Genomic DNA, 23,567 nt, shown 5'->3' on the forward strand with positions numbered 1-23,567 from the left:
TCTTGGGTCTTTATCCTAAACTTGCATTATAATCCATCACAAGAATTACTATTTGTGTCCAAATTATTTAGGAAATGGATAAATGTGAGATTGCACGGGTAAGTCAGAGTGGATCTATTGGCTATTTCATAAATCAAGGTAACAACAGGAATTTGCAGATACATGACATAGCAAATAAATATTTCATGGCATTTTACATAGAAGAAATGTCAAACAGTAAGACAGCAAGAATTGTGTCTGGTGAGAACAAAGCGTGCAAGTGTTTCATATCCTTGTAGGGAACTTTCACCTGACCCTTGCTGGTCTTGCACTAAGCAAAACAGGGCCTCAAAAAAACAAATTCAAATGTTGTGTTTAATAACAGTGGGTTATGACTATATTTTAAAGTCTTGTGATTTCATTTGGCAGAGCACAAGATGTGAAAGAGGAACACACCAGAAGAGGGCAGACAAGTTAATTTTTAATAAATAATTTTCTAGTGAATAAGAAGGGGGAGCACTCTTAACCAATGTATAATAACTAAAACTAAAGTCTTAAGGTTCCATACTTTGTATTGAACTGTTTAATGCCCTTTTCTGCTCTACCCCAAGCTGTCCCACCTTCTTAACCCACCGCTGTAAATTGTTTCTGAGAGTGCATGGCTGCACTGTCTTGCACCCACCCACCAAGCTTGTATCATCGATACTGGACTCAGGCAGGGGTTAAGTTTAAAGCTGGGGAGTTAAAAATGGCCCGGGGCACGTATAAGTGAGATAGGACCAGGGAAATTAAATATTTCAATGATAAAAATTCAAACAAATAGTCTTAACCTAGTCGTTAAATTTTTAAACAGTTTTACCGTCACACGAAAGGATGTAGAAGTGGGTGGTTCCACGGTGGGGTTATCCTCGGGAGTGTTCCCCGGCATGCTGCGTCTCCGGCCAGGTCTCTCAATTGGAGAATCTATGAAGAAAACATTGACAAATCTATTTTGGTGACTATGACAAGATAGCTAACTAGAAAACTTAATTGTTTCAAGATCATTTTCACATAAACTTATTGTTGCTGGAATTTGAACAAGTTTTGATGTATTTTAATTTAAATTTTAATTGTATGCTTGGTAATGCGTATTATGCTGTAGTCTGAGCCAACAGACTAAGAAAACCCCAGTGATTCGTGCAGTCACGTGGAATGCCAGGAAGCGAAGATCATCAGCCTGATGATTGGCCTGGTGGCAAAATAAGCTTGCTTGAAATTCTGTTGAAGATTACAGTGAGCTCAGCTCTAATGCTCTCCATAATTTACTATGCAACTAACAACTGCTGTTTTGGTTTACACACAGGAAATGGATAGCTGAGACAATGTTAAAAGAAAAGTGTTCTGAGAACCTTTGGAATGAAGACTTGGCATGTTATTGTCACTGCAGCAGAAAGAGAAATGAATAGGGAGAAAATTAGAAAAGATAATTGGCAAGTGTTCTACCAAATCATATGCTAGATGTAACAACTTTCTTTCATACCACAGTTTATGTTGCCAATTTTTGTAATTTAGCCAAACACAGCTGTCACATAACCTGCACAAGAGTCACAAGTAACCGGCAATAATTTGTGTGGTGGCACTGGTTGAGGGCAGAATGTTAACCAGCACACCAGAACTCCCTGAACCTCAATTATTTACTATGTTAATGACTTGGAGAGTAGAGAGACTGCAATATATCCATATTTATTAATGATATAAAACAGATGGGAAGCCATGTTGTGATGATTACATAAGGAACCTAAAAGTGGACATGGATAAGCTGAATGAGTGTGTAACAACTTGGCATATGGAGTTTAATGTAGGAACTTGTGAGGTTTAATGTAGGAAACTGCATTTGGTAGGAAGAATCAAAAGGGAGAAAATTATTTAACAAAGAGACTCCAAAAAAGTATAGCAGAAAGGAATCTGGGTGTTCTTGTTCATGAAACAAAAAGGTTAGTATGCAATGCAGTAAACAGGCAAATGGAATTTTGGAACCAAAAGTGAAAATGCTGGAAAATCTCAGGAGGTCTGGCAGCATCTGTAAGGAGAGAAAAGAGAGGTGACATTTCGAGTCTAACTGACCCTCTGTCAAAGCTTTGTCAAGGCCAATGGAATTTTGGCTTTTATTACTAGCTATTGGAGTTTAAAAACAGGGAATTCTTGTTACAACTGTACAGGTTGTTGGTGAGGCTGCATCTAGAATACTGTGTACAGTTTTGGTCCCTATGTTTTAAAAAAAATACAACAACAGAAAGTGTGAGAGAAACCCAGCAGATCTAGCAGTATCTGTACAGAGAAAAACAGAAATAATGTTTTGAGTCTAGTGAGCCTTCATCAGAACTGAAAATGGTTTATAAAGGCTAGTATTTATGTTGATGGAAGAAGCTGGGTGAATAGAGTACAAGAAGACACTGCCCAAAGACAGGAGAAAAAGGGATAGGTGAAATAATTCAGAGGCTGGCATCCCATTGCCAATCACACTTTATTCACAAATGCATAGCCTTTGAAAACAGTGCTGTCTCTCACTGAGTCAGGCATTCAAGGATCCAATATCCTTGACATTTATCGTTTTATGTCAGCTCAGTCTTCCCGATTGGATCAGATTAACAGCCCCAATCTGGAATCTCATATTCTATGTGGTCTAGCTGGCTGACCTCATTACAACCCCTACAGTAGGCAAATAAAGACAAAATTGCTGGGCAGGGTGCTGACAAGAAGTGTAAATGATTGAAAATGGGTCGGCTGTGTTGGGAGCAACCCATTCAAAGCAGGATCTAGGAGTAAGTAACTGACATGGAGGAAGCTGTTCATGTACTGTTAAACTCAGTATTGAGTCCTGATGGCTGTAAGGTACCTACGTGGAAGATGAGTTACTGTTCCTCCTCATCTACCCTTAAGAGTTGTGAAGGATAGATTTAAATGGAGGTAGACATATTTTGAAATATCAGGAAATTGATAGCTGTGCTAAGTTGACATGAAAACGGATTTGAGTCCTAGGCAGATTAGCCATGATTTTGCGTGAAGCTGAAAAGCCTACTCTGCTCCTATTTCTTAAGTTCTTATGCTCCTCTTCAATAGGTAAAAATGAAATATAAGCAGCATGAGTAAAATTAAAACTAATTAAGGAAGAAGTGTGACTCTTATAAATAGAAGACAAAATAGGAACTAAGGTTTGGGGGAATTTATTAATTTTGATTGAGGACACCCTACTGACAGAAAGAAGAAAATCTGGGTTAATTGGTCATTTTCTGGTTGGCAAGATGTGCCACAGGATTTGGTCCATGGGCCCCAAATATTTACAATTTATATTCATGACTTGGATGCAGCAATGGAAAGTACTGGAGTCAAATTTGCAGATGACATTAAAATAGGTGGGAAAGTAAGTTGCAAGAAAGAAATTAAAAATGTACAATTGGATATGGATTGGTTAGGTTCTTGGGCCAAAATTGGCAGATGGAATTTAATGTGGATAAGTGAGGTTATCCATTTTGGTCAGAAGAATAAAAAGGTAACTTATTATCCAAATGTAGATAAATTTAAGGGTGCTTCAGTACAGAGGAATCTGTGGCTTAATGCACAAATTGCAGAAAACTAATATACCAGTACAGCAGTAATAAGACAGACATTTATTGCTAAAGGAAAATAGAATAAAAGTAGAAAAGTGTTGCTGCAACTGTACAAGACATTAGAGGTCATACCTGCAGTATTGAGTGCAGTTTTGAGGAGGGATGTCATTGCACTAGAGACTGTTCAGACACTGGTTACTAGATTACTTTCAGAGATAAATGATTTGTCTTAAGAGAACTTGAGCAGTATTTTAAAAATTGTTAATGGGATATGGGTGTCACTGGCTAGGCCAGTATTTGTTCCCCATTCCTAATTACCCTTGATGGTGAGCTGACTCCTTTAAACATTGCAGTCATTTGGATGAAGGGATCCAGGATTTTGACAACAACAGTGAATGAATAGAGTACAACTTGCAGGTGTTGGCATTCCCATATTCATGCTATCCTTGTCTTTCTAAATGGCAAAGATTTTGGGTTTGGATGGTACTATCAGATAAATCTTAGTGAGTTACTGCAGTGGATTTTTTCCAATGGTACACACTTAAATTACTGAGCATTGGTGATGAAGGGAGTGAATGCTACAAGTGAAGGATGGAGTGCTAATCAAATGGATTGTTTTGTACTGGATGGTGATGAACTTTGTAAATGCTATTGGAACTACTCCTGTCTTGTGCCTTGTGGATGGTGGACAGGTTTTTGGGGACAAAAGGTGAGTTATTTGCTGCAGCATTCCTAACCTCTAACCTTCCATTGTAGTCATAGTATTGAGGACTGGCCTATATCAGTTTCCTGTCAATGGTAGCCCCCAGGATATTGACAATGAATGATTTAGCAATGGTAATGCCATTCAATGTCAAGGGACATTGGTTAAATTCTCTCTTGTTGCAGATAGTTATTAATTGGCATTTGTGTGGCAGAATGTTACTTGCCATTTATCAGCCCAAGCCTGGATGTTGTCCAGGTCTTGCTGCATATGAATACACAATGCTTCAGTAGCTGAGGAGTTGTGAATGGTGCAATCATCAGCAACAACCCCACCACTGACTTTCTGACATAGGAAAGGTCATTGAAGCAGGTGAAATACTTGGACATGAGGAACCTCTGCAATCCTGAGGTGACCTATAACAACCATACCCATTCCTTTATGTTAGATATCACTCCAAACAGCAGACAGTTCCCTGCCAATTCCTACTGACTCGACTTTTGCTAGGTCTTCATGATTTCATATTAAGTTAAATCCTGCAAAGATGTAAAGGGCAGTCACTTTCACTTCAACTCTGGAGTTCATATCTTTTGTCCATGTTTGGATCAAGATGGTAATGAGGTCAGGAGCTGAGTGGCCCTAGCAGTACTGAACTGAGCATCAGTAAGCAGATTATTCCTTTGCAAATGCTGCTTGATATCAATTTTGAGGCTCTTCTCCTCACTTTGCAGATGATTGACAGTAGACTGATGGAGCAGTCATTGGTCAGGTTGAATTTGTTCTGTGAAGACAGAATATACTTGGACAATTTTTCACATTGACCAGTAGATGTGCATGTTGTAGCTGTACTAGACCAGCTTTGCTAGGGGCATATAGCTATTCTGAAACGCAAGTCTTCAGTACTATAGCCAGAATGTTCTCAAAGACCATTTTTGGGTGTGTGTGATAATATTTCTGGATATACAAAAAGTAATACAGTCAGTTGTGATGATAGAAACTTCAGGAGAGGGAATGAATCATCCATTTGGTATTTATGGTTGTAGTGCTTCAGCCTTTCACCTTACGCTGATGTGCTGGATTCTCCCATAGTGGGATATTTGTGCAGTTTTGGAATCCACATTTCATGAGGGCTACGATTGCACCGGAAATGGCGCAGAGGTGATTTGTCAGGATGTTGGCTGGGCTGGAGGGTTTCAGTTATGAAGAGAGTTTGGTTAGGCTGGAGTTGTTTTCTTTTGAGGGGGACTGAGGTTATGCATAAAATTGAGGGGCACAGACAGGCAAGACAGGAAGAAACTTTTTCCTGTGGTGGAGAAATAATGACCAGAGGCATAGATTTAAAGTAAGGAGGAGGAAGTTTAGAGGGGATGTGAGGAAGATACCTTTTCACTCAGGAGGTTGGTGAGAATCTGGAATTCACTGTCTGTAAACACACTAGAACCTGAAACCCTCAGAACATTTATGTAGTAGTTGGATGTACACTTGCGATGCCAAGGCAATAAACTGCTGGAAAATGGAATAGAATACTTATGAGCATTGAGAATAAAAGTTGGGCATAGTAGTGGTGCTTGAAATGCATTTTTTTGGCTCAAGTAACATCATTTACTCTGTCAGCCAACATTCCACCTATGCTGTTACTTTCCTTGATTCCACTTGTTTTATTCCTTTTTGGAACATGTCCTGAGAATCCATTGTATATTTCATCATATTGCAACCTGTTATCTCTCCAGTTGGTTGTTTTTTAAAAACAAATTCATAATTAATCTTTCACACACCACTTATCTTGACAAATTTCCACTCCATTAAAAGGCAATTTAACTCCGGCATCTTAATATTCAGTGATGTTATCATCACTGCATCTCCATCTACCAACATCGTTGAGGTTACCATTGACTGGAAACTCAATTGGACTCGTCACATAACTAGTGGCTACAACACCTGGTCAGAGGATAGGAGTACTTTGGCAAGGAACTCACTTCCAACTCATCAAAGCCTGTCCATCATCTACATGGCACAAGTCAGGAGTGTGATGGAATAGTCACCACTTGCCTGAACGAGCACAATTCTAACGAAATTCAAGAAACTTGACACCAGCCAGAACAAAGCAGCCTGCTTTATTGGCACCACATCCACTCCCTCCACCACCAATGCTCTGTAGCAGCAGTGTGTACTATCTAAACTGTAGAAATTAACCAAAGATCCTCAGACAGCATCTTTCACACACATGACCACATCCATTTAAAAAGCCAAGAGCTGCAGATACTTGGGGCGACCAGCAAGTTCTTCTCCATTCCGTGCACTATCCTGACGTGGAAATATATATTCCTTCAACGTTGCTGGGTCAAGATCCTGGAATTTCCTCCCTAAGGTCACTGAGGGTCAACCTACAGCACATGAACTGCAGTGGTTCAGGAAGGCAGCTCACCATTATCTTTGCAAGGGCAACTAGGGACAGGCAATAAATGCTAGCTGACCAGTGATTCCCACGTTCTATGAATGGTGCAAACTCAATGGGTTTCAGTCGTTGGTATGATTTGCTAGAATTCTTTGAGGAGGTAACGAGCAAATTAGACAAAAGACAATCAGTGGATATGTTCAATTTGAATTTCCAGAAGGCCTTTGACAAAGTGTTGCACTGAAGCTGCTGAATAGCATAAGAGCCCCTATAATTAGGGGCAACATACTGGCATGGATAGAGGATTGGCTGACTGGCAGAAGACACAGAGTAAGTATAAAGAGATCTTTCCTGTGATGGCAGCTAGTGAGTAGTGGAGCTCAGCAGGGACTACAATTATTCACATTGTACATTCACGAGCTGGATAAAGGGAACTGAGGGCATGGTTGCTAAATTAGCAGATGGCACAAAGCTAGGTGGAGGGGCAGATAGTGCTGAGGAAGCAAGGATGCTGCAGAAGGACTTGGGCAGGCTTGGAGAGTGGGCAAAGAAGTGGCAGATGGAATGCAATGTGGAAAAGTGTGAGGTCACACACTTTGTAGGAAGAATAGAGGCCCAGACGATTTCCAAATGGGGAAATGCTTCTGAAATCTGAAGCACAAAGGGACTTGGGAGTCCAGAGTTTAGTTTTGTTTAAACGTTAATATGCAGGTTCAGTTGGCAGTTAGCAAAACAAATGTAACATTAATACTCATTTCAAGAGGGCTAGAACACAAGAACAGAAGTGTACTGCTGAGGCTGTATAAGGCTCTGGTCAGATTGCATTTGGAATGTTGAAGGTGGTTTTGGGTCCTGTATCTATGGAAGGATGTGCTGGTATTGGAGCGGGGGTCCAGAGGAGCATTACAAGAATGATTCTGGGATAAAAGGCTTGCCATATGAGGAACACTTGAAGACAATGGGTCTGTACTCGATGGCGTTTAGAAGGTTAAGGGGGAGCTGATTGAAGTTTACATAATACGGAGGCTTGGGTAGAATGGATATGGAGAACATGTTTCTTCTGGTAAGAAATAATAGGACATGACAGCACAGCCTCAGAGTGAAGGCAGACCATTCAGAACTATGAAGAAAAGGAATTTCTTCAGCCTGAGTTTGGTGAATCTGTGGAACTCATTGCCAAAAAGGGCTGTGGAGAGCAAGTCAGTGAACATATTTAAACAGAGATAGATAGGTTCTTGATAAAGACCATAAAACATAGAAGTGGAAGTAAGGACATTCGGCCTATCAAGTCCACTCCATCATTTAATCATGGCTGATGGGCATTTCAATGCCACTTACCTGCACTCTCCCCGTAGCCCTTAATTCCTTGCGAGATCAAGTATTTATCAATCGCTGCCTTGAAGATATCTAACGTCCCACCCTCCACTGCGCTCCGTGGCAATGAATTCCACAGGCCCACAACTCTCTGGCTGAAGAAATGTCTCATTTCCGTTCTAAATTGACCCCCTCTAATTCGAAAGCGGCGCGCATGGGTCCTAGTATCCTCGCCTAACGGAAACAAATTCCTTGCATCTACCCTTTCTAAGCCATGCATTAGACTTTTAAGTTTCTATTAGATCTCTCCTCAACCTTCTAAACTCTAATGAATACAATCCCAGGATCCTCAGTCATTCATCGTATGTTAGGCAGATTAATAAGGGGATCAAAAGTTATGGGAAGAAGGCAGGAGAATGGGGTTGAGAAACATATCAGCCATGATCAACTGGCGGAGCAGCCTTGTTGGGCGAATGGCTCAATTCTGCTCTTTTGGTTCAGGCATGCAAGTAGTTTTGTCATATTGATACCTCCTCTTTCAGTATGCCTGGTGCTACAGGCATTCTTCTTCATTGGTCCGGATTTGCCAGGCTAAGAGATTAGAAATTCTGGTTGAATACTACTCTGCTGCTGATTGCCCACACCATCTCATAGATTCTGAGTCTCAAGTTGCTAGAATGTTCAAAACTTCTATCATTTAGCATGGTGATAGTACCACACAAGATTGAGTGCATCTTCAGTGTGAAGACTGGACTTTGTCTCCATAATGAATCCTACCAGTATTGTCATGGATAGACACTCGTGACAGCTAGATTGGTGAGAATTAAATCAAGACAGACTTTTCTTCACCACTTGTTGTAGAATTAAGTCTAGCAGTTATGCCCTTTAGCACCTAGTCAGCTCAGTCAATTGTGTTACTAAGTGCCTCTTGGTGACAGAGCAGGAGGTTCCTTTGCTCATGTTTCACTTGATGTCTTGAGACTTCATGTGCCCAGAGTTAATACTGAAGATTCTTAGGCCAATTCCCTGCTGACTGTATACCACTGCAATGGCAACTCAGGCGGTTAGTGGAACAGGACATATCCAGGGATGATGGTGTCTATAAAGGTTTAACATGGTGAGTATGATATTCAGGCTGTTGCTTCACCAGTCTGTGGGACAGCACTCCCATGTTTGAAGAAGCCTCCAGATGTTAGTACACAGGACTTTGCAGAATGAATGGGACGGAGTTTGTGGTTTCTGGTGCTTGGGGAGAAGCTGGGCAGTTAGTCTAGTTTCCTTTCTGTTTTTGGTTTGTAGCAATTTGATACCAGTAGCTTGTCAAGCCATTTCAGATAGCAGTTAAGAGTCAATCATATTGCTGTGGAACTGGAATCACATGTAGGCAAGAGATGATAGGCAGATTTTCTTCTTAAAAAGGCATTCATGAGTCAGATGGATTTTTATTATGACCGATAATGGCTACATTACAGGCATTAGGTTAGCTTTTCATTTCAGGTCTCACAGAATTCAAATTTTATCTGCCATGTCCTAAGAACATTAGTCTGGTACTCTGGATTGAGAGTCCAGTTACATTATGACGGTGCCACCACCTCCCTCCTCCTATAGTGTTGTCCCTTGGTATTAAACTGAAGAATCAATCCAGAAGTGTAGACAAATGCCTGGAGTGGGACTCCAGAAGATATTTTCTTAGTGTACTGCTGAATAAAGACTACCACAGTAAACCTATTTTAAACTTTTCATCCCTGTGTCCCAAACCATGCCCTAAGGTGTAAATAACTTATATCACTGGATCTGGCAATGCTATCTTTACTAAATATTCTAAGGTACGCCTGAAAAAGACAATTGAAGGGTAAGATTTTTCCTTTTATGTAATTTTCTACCCTGGACCAGTTTGATTTCTGTGTTTTATAGAACATCCCAAGCCATGAGTGGATGACCTGACCCCAATACTCCTCTGTATTTACAAATGAAGATGCAGGTTCTCCCTCCAGTTTTCTCTCCCTCTCTATCGGGAATTGCTGGCCTTCATTTCACACCTCCCCAGTGACACAGCTGCAGCTGTAATTCAGAGACAGAGACAGTCTTTAATAACTGGCAATACTGGATATTCTTGATATCAGCAATGTCAATAGATTTTTTTAAAGAATGTTTAAAAGCACCCCTCTAACAAATCCCCTTCCACACTTTTTCTTTCTATATTCCCTCTCGGATTTGTGACACTGTCCTTTCATGAGATACTGAAAATGTGCTATAAAACAATGATGGAAATGGTTGAGTTTTCTCTCTTTACAGCTATAAATCTCTCCCACAATCTTATGTCAGGTATAACTTCAGATACTAGAGGGCTTTTCCTTGGATCTCCAATAAGCGAAAATTTGCTGGGGCTCCTTGTTGCACTGATATTGCGGGTTGTAAATCATTTCTCCTCTAACAGTTACACCTTTTGTTGATGTTTGGATCAAGACTGTGATGAGATAACTGATGGAACCTAAATGGGGCAGCTGTGAGGCAGGTATTGCTAATTCAGTAACTTGAGGGTAAGAATGATGTAATCAGTTTACAGATTTTCAAAGGAATAAAAACAATTAATAAAATGAAACAACTGCACTTAACTGTTCATTGAGAATTGTCAATGTGACATCAGTCAACTTAATTTCTCGACCCACCCCCTTAGCCATTTGAAACTACCTCCTTCTGAACTGACTGCACTCCATGCTCTGAGATCCAACCCTGATTTTATCATCAGGCTATCAGCTGGGGTGGGGTTGTTGTTGTCTGACCTCTACCTTGTGCAAGCTGAACACCAGCTCTTGGACACCTCCTCCTATCACCCCTAGACCATGGCCCCACCATCGAGCATGAGACCATTATTTCCGTGACTGTCACTAACCTCATCTCAATTGGGGATCTCCCCCTGTTCGACAGACTCTCAGTTCACAGACCCCCAATCCCATACAGCCCACTTCTACCTTCTCCCCAAAATCCACAAACAGGATTGCCTGTTCCTACCCCGCTGTTATTTCATCCTACATCGACTCTATTTCTTCTCTCCTTGTACAGTCCCTCTCCATTTACATGCATGCACTTTACGTCAGTTTCAATATTTCCAGTTTGCAGGCAGCAGCTGCCTCTTCTTCACCATGGACATGCAATCCCTTTACACATCCATCCCCATCAGGATGGTCTGCTTCTTCCTGGAAAGACAGTCTAAACCAATCCATACACCACAACCACCCTACCCCAGTTAGCTGAGTTCATCCTCACTTTGAACAACTTCCTCTTGAACTCCTCTCAGTTTCCTCAGGTCCATAGTGTGGCTGTGGGTACCCATATGGGCTCCAGTTATGCCTGTTCCTTTGTGGGGTATGTGGAACATTCCTTATTCCAATCTAACTCAGGTTGCTTCCCACAACTCTTTCTCCAGTACATTAATGACATAATCGGTGCTGCTTCCTTCTCTTGTTCAGAATTGGAAAAATTTATCAATTTCACTTGCAATTTCCACCCTGCTTTCACCTTTACCTGGTCCATCTGATTCCTCTCTTCCCCTCCTCGACAGCTGTTTCCACTTCGAGGGAAAGACTGGCCATCGATGTACACTGGAAGCCCAACAACTCCCACAGTCACCTCTACTATACATCCTTTCTCACTGCTTCCTGTAAGGACTCAGTTTGCTTCTCCCAATTTCTCTATCTCCATCACATCTGTTCTAATGACGCCACCATCCACAGCGGGGGCCTCAGAAATATGCACCTTTTCCCTCAATGGATGATTTCCCACTACCATGGTCAACGGGGCTTTTAGCCATTTTCCACCCTTCTCCCACACTTTTGCTCTCCCAACTTTTCTTCCCTCCCTCAACAATGATTGGATGCAGAGGCTGGTGGGCTGGTAAGTGTGGGCTTGAAATACCCAAAGAATCATAAGCCACCATTTTTGTCACCTGTAATGTGATAACCAGACACACATTCCCCTCTCAACTCATTAGCATTCTTCAGGGACCATTCCTTCTGGGACACTCTGGGTAGCTCCTCCTCCATTCCCAACATTTCCTCACACCTCCACGCACCTTGTCATGCAATTGCAAAAGGTTTAATACTTGCCTATTTACCTCCTCCCATCCAAGGCCCCAGACACAGCTTCCCGAGGAAACTATTTATTTGTACTTCATTCAATCTAATCTACTGTATTCACTGTGTACAATGTGGTCTCCTCTACACTGGGGAGATGAAACATAGGTTGGGTGACCACTTTGCAGGACACCTACACTCTGTCTGCAAACATGATCCTGAGCTTTCAATTGCCTGCCACTTCAACACACCACATGTCTCCATGGCAACATTTCTGTTGGAGCCTGTTGCAGTATTTCAGCGAGCCTCACTGCCAGCTTAAAGAATAACAATTCATTTCTTGCTTGGGTCCCTGCAATCTCTAGGACTCAACATCAAGTTCAATAACTGTAGATTCCATTCTTTCATGTTCTTTTTTAACCCACACCACACCCAGTCCAGTTATGACATGGGTTGGTTTTAGCACAGTCATACATTCCCATGTACTCCTAGGCCCATTATCACATCATTTGGGTTGCATTTAGAACAGCTAACCCATTTTCTCACTCCTAGTCTTCATGATCACTTATTCAGATTTTCTTCTATCCATAATCTCCTTGTTTACCTACTCTTTTCATGTCTTGCTCTGGGCTCTGTCTCCACCATCCGTTCACCTCTCTTTCTTCCCTTTCAGCATAAATACTATGTTTCCTACTACTATCAGTTCTGATGAAGAGTCAATGGATTGAAAATGTTAACTCTGTTTTCATACTACAGATGCTGCCAAACCTGCTGAGTTTCTCCAGCAATTTCAGTTTTGTTTTGTTAGAGATTGGTAACTGGTCAGGTTAACTTTGTTCTGCTTATTTGTGGGAAGGACATAGGCAGGCAATCTTCTACATTATCAGGTAGGTGCCAGTAGGAGTGAACTGAAAAGAAATACATCTCCTCAGAGTCACAAGCACTACCAACAACTGAAAACTCTGGTCCATTGAGGCTCTTTTTGCATATTTTATAAAGAATTCCAGAGATGGTGAACTACGTATAAGACTATCACTATTTTGCCCTACTTCTATACTTCAGTTTTAACTGCTTCTAAGAAAAGAGAACTTCATTCTTAATAAATCTGGGTGAAATTCAGATCCACATCTGAGTGACGAAAGAACATGTACTGATTTAGTATATCATCTGGCGGCTACTCCTCTTATTCCATAAATCTTTGTAACCAAACAAGTGAACCGGTTTTTTTCAACATGAGCAAGTGCGAGGTCTTGAACTTTAGAAAAAACAATACAGGCATGGACATTTTTTTTTTAAAATGGTGAGAAAATACACAAAACCAACGTACAAAGGGATCTGGGAATGCTAGTCCAGGATTCTTGAAAGGTTGATTTGCAGGTTGAGTCGTGGTTAAGAAAGCAAATGTTATCATTTATCTCAAGAGGGTTGAATATAAAAGCAGCGACATGCTTCTGAGAATTCATAAAGCTCTGGTTAGGCCCCATTTGAAATACGGTGTCCAATTTTGGGCCCCACACCTCAGGAAGGACATACTGGTACTGCAGCGTGTCCAGTGGAGATTCACACTGATGCTCCCTGGAATGGTAGACCTAACGTAAGATATGCGACTGAGGTCCCTGGGATTGTATTCATTTCAGTTTAGAAGATTTAGGGGAGATCTAATAGAAAGGTACAAAATAGTGCATGGCTTAAAAAGGGTGGACGCTGGGAAGATGTTTCCATTAGACAGGGAGACTAGGACCTGTGGGCACAGCCTTAAAATTAGAGGGGATAATTTAGAACAAAAATGAGGAGACATTTCTTCAGCCAGAGAGTGGTGGGCCTGTGGAATTCATTGCCACGGAGCGCAGGAGGCCGGGACATTGGGTGTCTTCAAGTCAGAGATTGATAAATTCTTGATCTTGCTCGGAATTAAGGGCTATGGGGAGAGTGCGGGTAAGTGGAATTGAAACACACATCAGCCATGATTAAATGGCGGAATGAACTCAATGGGCTGAATGGCCTTGCTTCCATTCCTGTGTCTTATGGTCTAACCTGTGAAGTATCTAACATAAAAATGAAGAATTATACAGCACTGGAGGTGTTTATTGGGCCTATCTTGTTTGTGCTAGCAGTTTGAAATAGCTATTCATTCAGTCCTGCTCTCCTATTGTTTTCCCATAGCTCTAAATTATTTTCCTTTTCAGGTAAAAGTCCAAATATAGTTTGAAGATCAAACTTTTAAATAATTACCATAGAATAATGGAAGCAGATTCATTCAGGCAATAATTCCAGATCATCATAATTTCTTGTGTAAGAAAACATTCTCCTGGTATCCCTTCTGGTTCTTTTGCCTGCTTTTCCTTATTTCACTCAATCATAACACTTTATCATTTTCAATACCTTTATTAAATCTCACCATAACATTCTGCTGCTCTAAAGCAAACAACCCCAGTTCTTCAGTTTTTCCACATAACAAGCCACTTATCACTGGTATGATTCTATAAATCTGTCCTGTATTCTTACCAAGGATAAAATTTGATGCCTTGGATTTAGGGTTCGGAGTTTAAAACATATTTTTAAAAATTAGAAACACATTTCAACATGCCAACTAGATAGGTTTGAGTGGGCAATTGACGTGTTATCCAGAAACTGGTTCAATTTCCAGTATTTTGTTGAACTTGCATGAATCATATTTATGATCTATTTTACATTTAACACAGATCCCCTGGTGAACCCGGCAACTGCAGAGAGGAGACAGTAGTTGAAAGGAGAAGGTAAGGTTTCCAACACTTTGTGTTCTGCATGTGATCTTCTCCCACGACCATTTCCACTCCTTGGTCAAATCATTTTTGATGTACAATCTCCTCTCACTATCTACTCTTTCTCAAGATGTTCACTTTCCCGGTATCTGATCTCAAGCCAAGAATGGAGCCCTTTCTAATTTTAGTTTCCTTCCTGATGTCCACTCCCTACTTGGATAGAGTCTCCTTCAATAGTCCAAATCTCCTTCCAATGTTTTGTTTCCTGATCGTGAAAATATTCTATCAATGTTCACAACTCCTCTGGTGTCTGCACCCCACCCTTCCAAACCTTACAATATTGGCTTTCGCTGTCAAATAGATTTTCGATTTTCAATACTCAATATCACTTCCTCTCTCCCCCACCCTACAAACTCTTCCTGCTGTCATTTCTTCTAATGTCAGATCTCCTTCTGATGTTAACTCCTCTCCTGGTGTACGATACGCTTCTAGTGTCCAATTTTGTCAGATGTCCAACTATCAGCTGCAGCCTGGATACTGAGGCCCACGCATCTAACATTCAGTGAATCTTTCAATAGGTCAGCATGAATATACAATTTGATGTTTTGAAACCTCATCATATATTCTTGATCCAAATAAGCTGATTCATTCTGTTCTACTTGTTAGCAATACAGAAATGTCCAAAAGAGAATATTGTGAATTTCATTCTAAAAGTGAAGTTATTGTTTAAGTGTTTAAAAATACCTAGAAATTGTACAGCAGGTTTTGGGGAAAATAGCATAACATTCAAAAATCTTATCGCTCATATGTTATATTAGAAATTCAAAATGTGTAGTGGCAAATTAACTTAAGCTATTGGTTAAGATTAGGAAAAAAAATCATCATTGTCACAGACAGAAGAAGCTAGAAATTAAAAATTGTTGTAGCTGTTGTTAACAACACCCTTAGGTGTATAGCAGAGAACAGAAAGCTCTGTGCAACAAAGCTAATGAGTTTGATTATTGTAGCATACATCATTTATTTTGAGTTTTATATTATGGAAAAACACATTAAATCTGTACAACAACTAAACACTATATGCAGTTGGACTCAAAGCTATTGTTATTGTTTTATAAATTGAGGCAATTTAGTGGCATAAAACAGTGACAGTTGTACCTTCAGCTTAAGAATCAGTCAAATTAACTTCAACATACTATTCACTCCTGTATAGCATAAATAGCCTACTTAAAACTTTTTTTAAACATACCGGCAACATAACCAATTGATTTTGCCTTAAAATTATTAGACTTCTACTACCCCTGAAAGGTTCAAGGAATTTAATCACTCAGAAATAATTCATTTTTATCAAAATTTCTAAGACGCATATTAATAATTTGGTCTAGCTATTTCTGTAAAAATTGGTACTTAACATGACCATAACAGGTATCCTGAAAAGAAGGGATACAAATTACTAATCTACGCAACACATTGAATCAGCTACTTGTTTACAAAAACAAAATATTGGATTTTCCAGAAATCTGAAATACAAACAGAAAATGCTACAACTACCCAGCATGTCTAGTAGAGCTAGAATCACATCTAATGGTGGATAAGTATTGCATCTAATAATGGAAAAATATATCCACTATTAGAAGGAACTCTGCCATTGGAAATCATTTTATTAAATAACAGACTGTGCTACGAGTTACGCTGGAAAATAATTTAAGATCATCAGTCGGGCTCACAATACAATGCTTTTGCATGTGCTGGAAGCTATGCTCGTAGATACTCAGGAATCCTGTTTTGTGTAGGCAAAAGGAATTTGTTTATATCTTGTATCTTTTTCAAGGATAAAAAAAAATTGTGCCTTATCCTGGTGGTAAAACTTTGACCAATCAGGATCTACCTGCCTAGTCTGAGAATTAAGGTTGACAGTAAACTGTTTTTATTGCCTCATGCCAAAGATAGCCCAACCAATCAGCACTCACTTCTCATTCTGTATAAAATGGTATCCCTTTGATCAAGTTTATTTCTTGCTTGGTAGTTCTGATAAGTGCAAGATGAAAATCTTCAGCTTCTCATCTTTCAGCAATGGTTATTATACTTTACCAACAAGAATATGATAAACTCCATCATACTCAAATAGCCATCCAAATGATTGACAATGTGAAGCAATGCGAAAAATAAAATTAGCTTCATACCTCCTGGGTTGTTGCAGGCAGGAAACTTGCATTTTTATGAATTTAATTTAAATTTTTTTTATTTTCTCTCATGACTTCTTGAACAGTATCATGTTTCATCACAGTACAGCAAACTTTGTTTTAAACAGTATCTTATGAACTGGCAGTATTGAAAAAAACTGGCAAAAACGAAATACATCAAATACTGGAAGTTTACTGTACTATTGCAATCTCCATGACATCTAAGTAGTCAGTTTAGGGTGTACATGAGAAGTCAGCCGATAAGTTTTGATTAAGTCAAAGTTGCATTATTATTTAAGTGATTTATGCTATAAATAAAGTATAACAATGATGGGTATACCCCCTGCTTTGTGTTTCTATTACTCTTGATCAACTGGAATACTTTATCAACCAGCACACTCCTGATCCCATAGGTGCTGATTAATAAAACGTTTGCTGCATTCAGTTCCAACTTGTTATATCTACCACTGGAGCTAGCCTGAGTGTAAAATCAGTTTAAATGTCTAAGCAAACTTCTCAAATGTTTCTGTTTAATTCCTGGGTGCATAATCATTTTTCTATGAAGCACTTGGCTTGATTTATTAGGATATAATTAACATTTCCAAGTAGGATTGTTGATCCAAAGTTCCTCCTCATCTATTCTGCTTAATGTCTAATCCCAAAGAACCCCAAAGCCAGACTTCCAATCTTAAAGTCCCTTTAAATCTTCTTTTTCCACATTTCTACAGAATTTGAGCACTTTGCTACAAAACATCAGCAACATACGTAATAAAGATGCCTGCCAGATTCTCTGTGATACTGATAGAACATTGCTCAGTTTGCTTTAAACTTAAAGAAATGCAGCAAGATAGACCTAACTGAGAAAAAACAAACCCCCGCTGCATGAAATGTTCAATTTCCACAGCTTCCCTTTGAGATCACCTACTTTTTGAAAGCGGCTTCAAATGTACTTCCCTTTGAAAGTTTACCTTGCAGAAATACAGCTTTTATAATAAATATGACTTACACTCCCAGCAGTATACAGCTAAAAAAGCTAAGAATGTCTTCAATGTCATCTCTCCTGTAATAGTGCTCCAAAAGCTAGTGCTTCCAAATAGACCTGTTGGACTTTAACCTGGTGTGTGATTTTTAACGTTGTACATGCCAGTCCAACGCCGGCACCTCCAAATGAGATAATAGGGGAATTAGTCTAAAATCTTGATCATAACATTTCCTTTTGAAATTCCAAACATTAGTCTGATGTTAACCTTATATTCACATCATTCAGCGAGTATTTTTCCTGTGCATATCCATCTGTATGATAAAGAAACAAAATCAGAAATTTCTAGGAAACTCAGAAGATCTGGCAGCATATATGTAGAAGAGAAAACAGAATTAATGTTTTGAGTCTAGTGACCCTTCTTCAGATCTTGATCCAAAATGTTGACTGTTTTCTCTCCACAGATGCTGCTAGATCTGCTGAGTTTTTCCCAGCAATTTCTGTTCTCGTTTCATATTTCCAGCAAACACAGTTCTCTATTAATTTTTAGTGCATGATAAGCCTAGCTGTGTTCTGTCACCTTTGTGTAAATACGGAATTCTTTCCAGCTCTCCAACTCTTTTTGTTTGGAATTCTTTATTAATTTATCTTCTGATTTGTTTGTAGCCACTAAAACTTCTTGATCATATGAGCTTCTACTTCTCATCACACTCCCAGTAGTTCCATTTTCCTTGCTATTGTCAAATGATAATGACTACTCACCCTCCTCTTTCGACTGGGACTACTACAAACTCTCTCCCTCCTTTCATCGAATTCCTTTCACAAGTTTGTGTTCTTTTCCTAAGTTTATGTTCACTTCTAGATCCACATCCAGAAATTGCGCTGGATTTTCTCACCTTCCACTGTTTTATCTCACTATGTTAACCAATGAATCTTATTTTATCTTCCTCATCTTGCACGTTTAGTCAACCTACACATATTTGCTGGTGGTTTTCTGTTCTCACGGTAATAGTGACAATTCTCTACTCATTTGTGTGTATGTTACTTTGGTATCTCCATTACTCAGCATACATTTCTTTTGGTTGTTATGTTCTGGTGTAAAGAGCTTCATTGCAATATCACTTCATCATATTTCGTAAGTTATAACATGGATCTCATAATTTGATCCAATATACATATATAGAAAATGCATGACATCTCATCACCTAACTTGTTCAGATTCTGCTAATACCAATTAATTGAGAGGAAAGCACCTTAGCAGTTCAGTTTCCAGACTGTAATACTACTGTACTTGGACCTTTCCACTCTTTTTGCTCCTTTATTGCAAAATACCATGTTCCCTAGACTAAAATCTACTTCTGATGGCATTATGCAACACTATAAAGCTTGTCGAATTTTCTCTAAAACCTCAGCCTGATGATTGTCCATCTCGTGTATACATTACACTCAAGTATTCAGAAAAATTGGAACTAATTGTAACTCCTTCCCAAGCCAGATAATCATTTATCATTGAAGGAAGGTTTGGATCAGTCCCAAAACCCAACTGATAAGAATTGTAGTTTCAATCATTTGCAGCGAGACCTCTGCATAGATTGCCCAAGCCAGAATAGATGTGAATTTACAACTTGGTTGTAAAAGGATTTATGAAATGTCGAATCTATTGCGAATTAATTAATTTTACACACTCCACTCAGCTGTTCATTCATATTCTTTAGGAAAGGAAATCTGCTATCCTTACCTCGTATGACCTATGTATGATTCCAAACCCACAGCACATTTTAGGTGACACTTAAGTGCCCTCAAACCATTTAGTACAAGGTAAATTAGGAATGCCAACTAATTTCTGGCCTTGTTGCAATGGCCACACACCATGCAACAATTGCATTTTTGGCTTGTATCTGGTGTCTCAATGATGCTACCATTGGATCCTCCACCTTCTGTGTTGCTTCTAAAATTCCCATTTGAACCCTGGAAGAGCCTGGGAATTAATGTTTTTCCAAGTTTTTTTTGAAAAAGGCTTCTGATATCTATTCCAAAATTATTTATGAAAACCTAATTACAATTAATACAAAGTCTATCCATGTTCAACACATTAGAACAATTTAAACAATTGAATGCACGGAAAAAGGAATTTCAAGTAGAATTTTTGCAATATTGCATACAGTATATTAAATTCAATTATATATTTTTCTCTCGAATATCCATCCTGCTTTCTAAATTGATCAACTCTGACCACGCCTCATATGCATTTAATAAGTCATTTTTAAAAAGTATTCATAAATAATAACATATTTTCCAAACCTTCCTTCGTATTCTAGGTGTTCCAGCTCTGAGAATACTTTATACTGGATGCTGGTTCTAGTCGGAAGAGAGTGTGCTGAAGCCACAACTTGTTAAAGACATAACCTATGTCCACATATTCATTTCACTTTTCCATTAACTGGAAGGTTGAGCTTCACTAAACACTGATAGGAGTCTTCTCCTGACACTTAGCACTTGGTTTCAACCATTCTTCTCCAAAAAACTCTCATTACAATCTTCTGCCTGAACAGAACTCCTAGTTTCCAATCATCTTCTGCCAAACATCCTCAGCCACCAATATCAATCCTGATCCAAACAGTCCAAACTAGGATAAATTTGTGGACATGGAGTTTATTAATTACATCCCCCAGCTTGAGAATGAACTACAATTAGCTCCAATATCTCTGAATGCTTGAGTGCTATTTATGCAGAGAGATGGGCATTTATTAGTCTGAGGTTATACAGAAAATTTAGCAAATTTTACAGCACCTTCTCAACACCAGTCTGACCTTTGTATCTACCAAGTCAATTAAATAATTAACTCTAATTATCTGCTTGATTACATGTGATCTTAATCAGATCAAGTTCAACATTTAACATGTTTATGCTGATATTTTAAGAGTAAGAGTTAATAATCATTTGATGAGTAAATGTCAAAATAGCAGATAAGAATATCATACAAAACTGATGTGTTCAACAACTGTTAACACTGACTTTATCTTTCATTATGGTAACATTTATTTTTGGTTCCTTATTCTTTTATCTCAGTAATACCCAAGCTTGTTATATTTTTAAATGAGTAGCTATATTTGGATTTAACTGAAAATGTTAGGGTCAACACAATAAAGGTAATAAAAGTAACATAAGGGAGGTAAAGAATTGGAAGTAAGGTCTCCCGAACTTAAGGGCAGGACTTGCATTGCAACAGAGTGTTTGGGGTGAAATAAGTTCTCTAGCAATAATTAGAATTTTTTAAAGGGAGTAACTAATAAGCTTAATCAAAAGGGAATTCTTGGCAGCAGAGCATGCATCTTTGATATGCGCTTCCTGCATTTTGCAATAAGTCATGGACACTTCTAGTGTCTCTGGTAGCCACATATGCAGGAAGTGTGCCAGCTGCAGCTACCAGCTAACTATATTTTAAAGCTAGAGTGTAGGTAAACTCAATATGGAGTACTTACTAAGATGATCATAGACAGTATATTCAATGAGGTGGTCACACGAACAGTCAGAAAAGGCCTGGATGACCACCAGGCAGAAGGTAGGTAGTGTGGCAGTCCCTTGTAACTGACTTCTCTCTAACAAGTACACCATTTTGCATACTGTTGTGGGGACAACCTCCCAGGGATAGCAATGGAAGTCAAGTCCATAGTATCATGAGTGGCCCTGGGCAGGGAGATAGAGACGGAAAGGTAAGAACTGATTTGGTTTAAACCTGATTGACTGCATGGAAACAATCAGCAATGACTCCTCTTCCAATACAGAATGCTGACTCCAAATGCCATACTTTGCCTGGAATATTAATTCAGTCATAAAAGAAACTAGACTGCACCAAATCTACTGAAAGAAAGAAGAGGTTGATGTTTTTAAAACATTTTATTTGCAGATTAGTTTTTACTGAGAAGAATTGCTGGCTTTTTAAAAATCTATTTTGTTTGAAAGGAAAAGGAAGGGGTGAACAATAATGCTAAGCTTGCCAATTTCACTTCCATTCCATAAGTTTTGTAAAAGATTTCAATTTTAAAAGGATGTCTATAATAAATTACATACATATTATAACTTTCCTGTGCTGTATGTCATAACAAAAATGAAAACATATCCAGTAACAGACTTTTCAAGCTGTTTGTCACTGGAATCCACTTGTCATATTTACTGTCCTACCATTTTTTGTTGGGCTTACAAGCTGATAAAGTGAATGGGTAATTAAATTAAAAATGCAAATACCCATTATTTAGGAGAATTTATCAGTCTCAGGCAGCAACAAATCATGTTTTCTGGACACTTTACCAAATATATCATAGATGCAAAAGACTATTATTATATTTATGAGATCAAATCAGCATAGGTAATTGTTGGAGTAATCTCAATAGACACTTATGTCCTAAATGCACATATGCACCAAATCTCTAAGAAAGGTTGGATGAGTCCAGTTAGAGGGTTAGGGAGGTAGAAATAGTTAAAAAAAAAAATTGCCTTTTCATCTGGAAATATTAACCCCATGCCAAGAAATTTTCATTTATTTTCCAAGGAACTCTGACTATGCACTAAAGGACCTCAAAGTATCAAAGGGAAATGGCACTGATCAGTCTAATTATACAGCTTTTCTTATAGCTTAGTTGGTTAATGCAGGGGGCAGGCAAGTCATGCAGGTCACATGGTCAAGAAATTTGCAAACATCAATTCAAGTTCCCACTTCTGGTTACTGCCCAAAAATACTTAGGTAACCAAAGTATGTGTGTTGAGTGTATGTGGCTACCGATTTAACATGATATTGTCATTGGCTCAGATTGTTCTGCCGTAATTGAATAGTGGTATCCTCCACTACTCCCTTTAGATTTTCAAAGGCTACCTTTTAGTTTTCAGGGACTATTTTTTGAAAGGGTATGTGGAATTGCGCACACAAGCAAAATTAAAAGAATTCATCAACATTCTCAAATCATCATCATTACACACAAGGAAGATATTAATTGCTTAGAAATCACACAAATTGGCACAAGACATAAGTTAACACAAGTTTTTTCAAAACAACTGACATATACTTCCACACATAAAAATCAACCATCCTAAACATATGTTCTGCATATTCACAAAGGTGGAATATCCTGAAAAAGGCAGTAATTACCCTTTCCTCTGCATCTTGGATATCAGATTTAAATTTTATAATTATGTAGGTACTTACAGTGACATGGATGGCCTTAAGACAGATACCACATACATTTGTAAGCAATTCATTACTTCAGCAATTTAAAAATTTCTTAGCTGAGTATTCCTTTGTTGACAGGTTTGAAGCTATTCTTGATTCTTAGCAGTTACGTCCTCTCTTCCCCTCATTTGCTGCCTGTCTCTCTCCTACCACCCATCCTTTGAAGTTTCCCCCTCTCTTCCACCTTTTCACCAGCCATGGCTTCCCTCTCTCTTCCCCATACATCCGTATAGCAACTCTCTTCCCTCCTTCTCCCAGCTCTGTTGAAGCCTCCCATTTGGTCCAGCCTCCAGGTCCTTACAGCACCATCTACCAACAACCTTTTCCCTATTGCCTCTAACACCCTTCGGAAACCTCTATCACCACCCTTTCATCCCTGTCTTCCCTATCTC

General features: G+C 39.0%; 1 protein-coding gene across 11 annotated transcripts in view; it reads right to left on the reverse strand.

Annotated features, from left to right (window-relative positions):
• The window catches only part of LOC122564877 (disabled homolog 2-interacting protein-like), a 684,630-nt gene that overhangs the window by 257,863 nt on the left and 403,200 nt on the right, over nt 1–23,567 (reverse strand). For all 11 annotated transcript variants that reach the window (XM_043720268.1, XM_043720274.1, XM_043720269.1 and 8 more), the window contains one exon: nt 839–942. In XM_043720268.1, the coding sequence (XP_043576203.1) occupies nt 839–942 (104 nt within the window). The remainder of the gene's footprint in view (nt 1–838; nt 943–23,567) is intronic.

Source organism: Chiloscyllium plagiosum, chromosome 30 (assembly GCF_004010195.1).
Source record: "Chiloscyllium plagiosum isolate BGI_BamShark_2017 chromosome 30, ASM401019v2, whole genome shotgun sequence".
NCBI lineage: Eukaryota > Metazoa > Chordata > Chondrichthyes > Orectolobiformes > Hemiscylliidae > Chiloscyllium > Chiloscyllium plagiosum.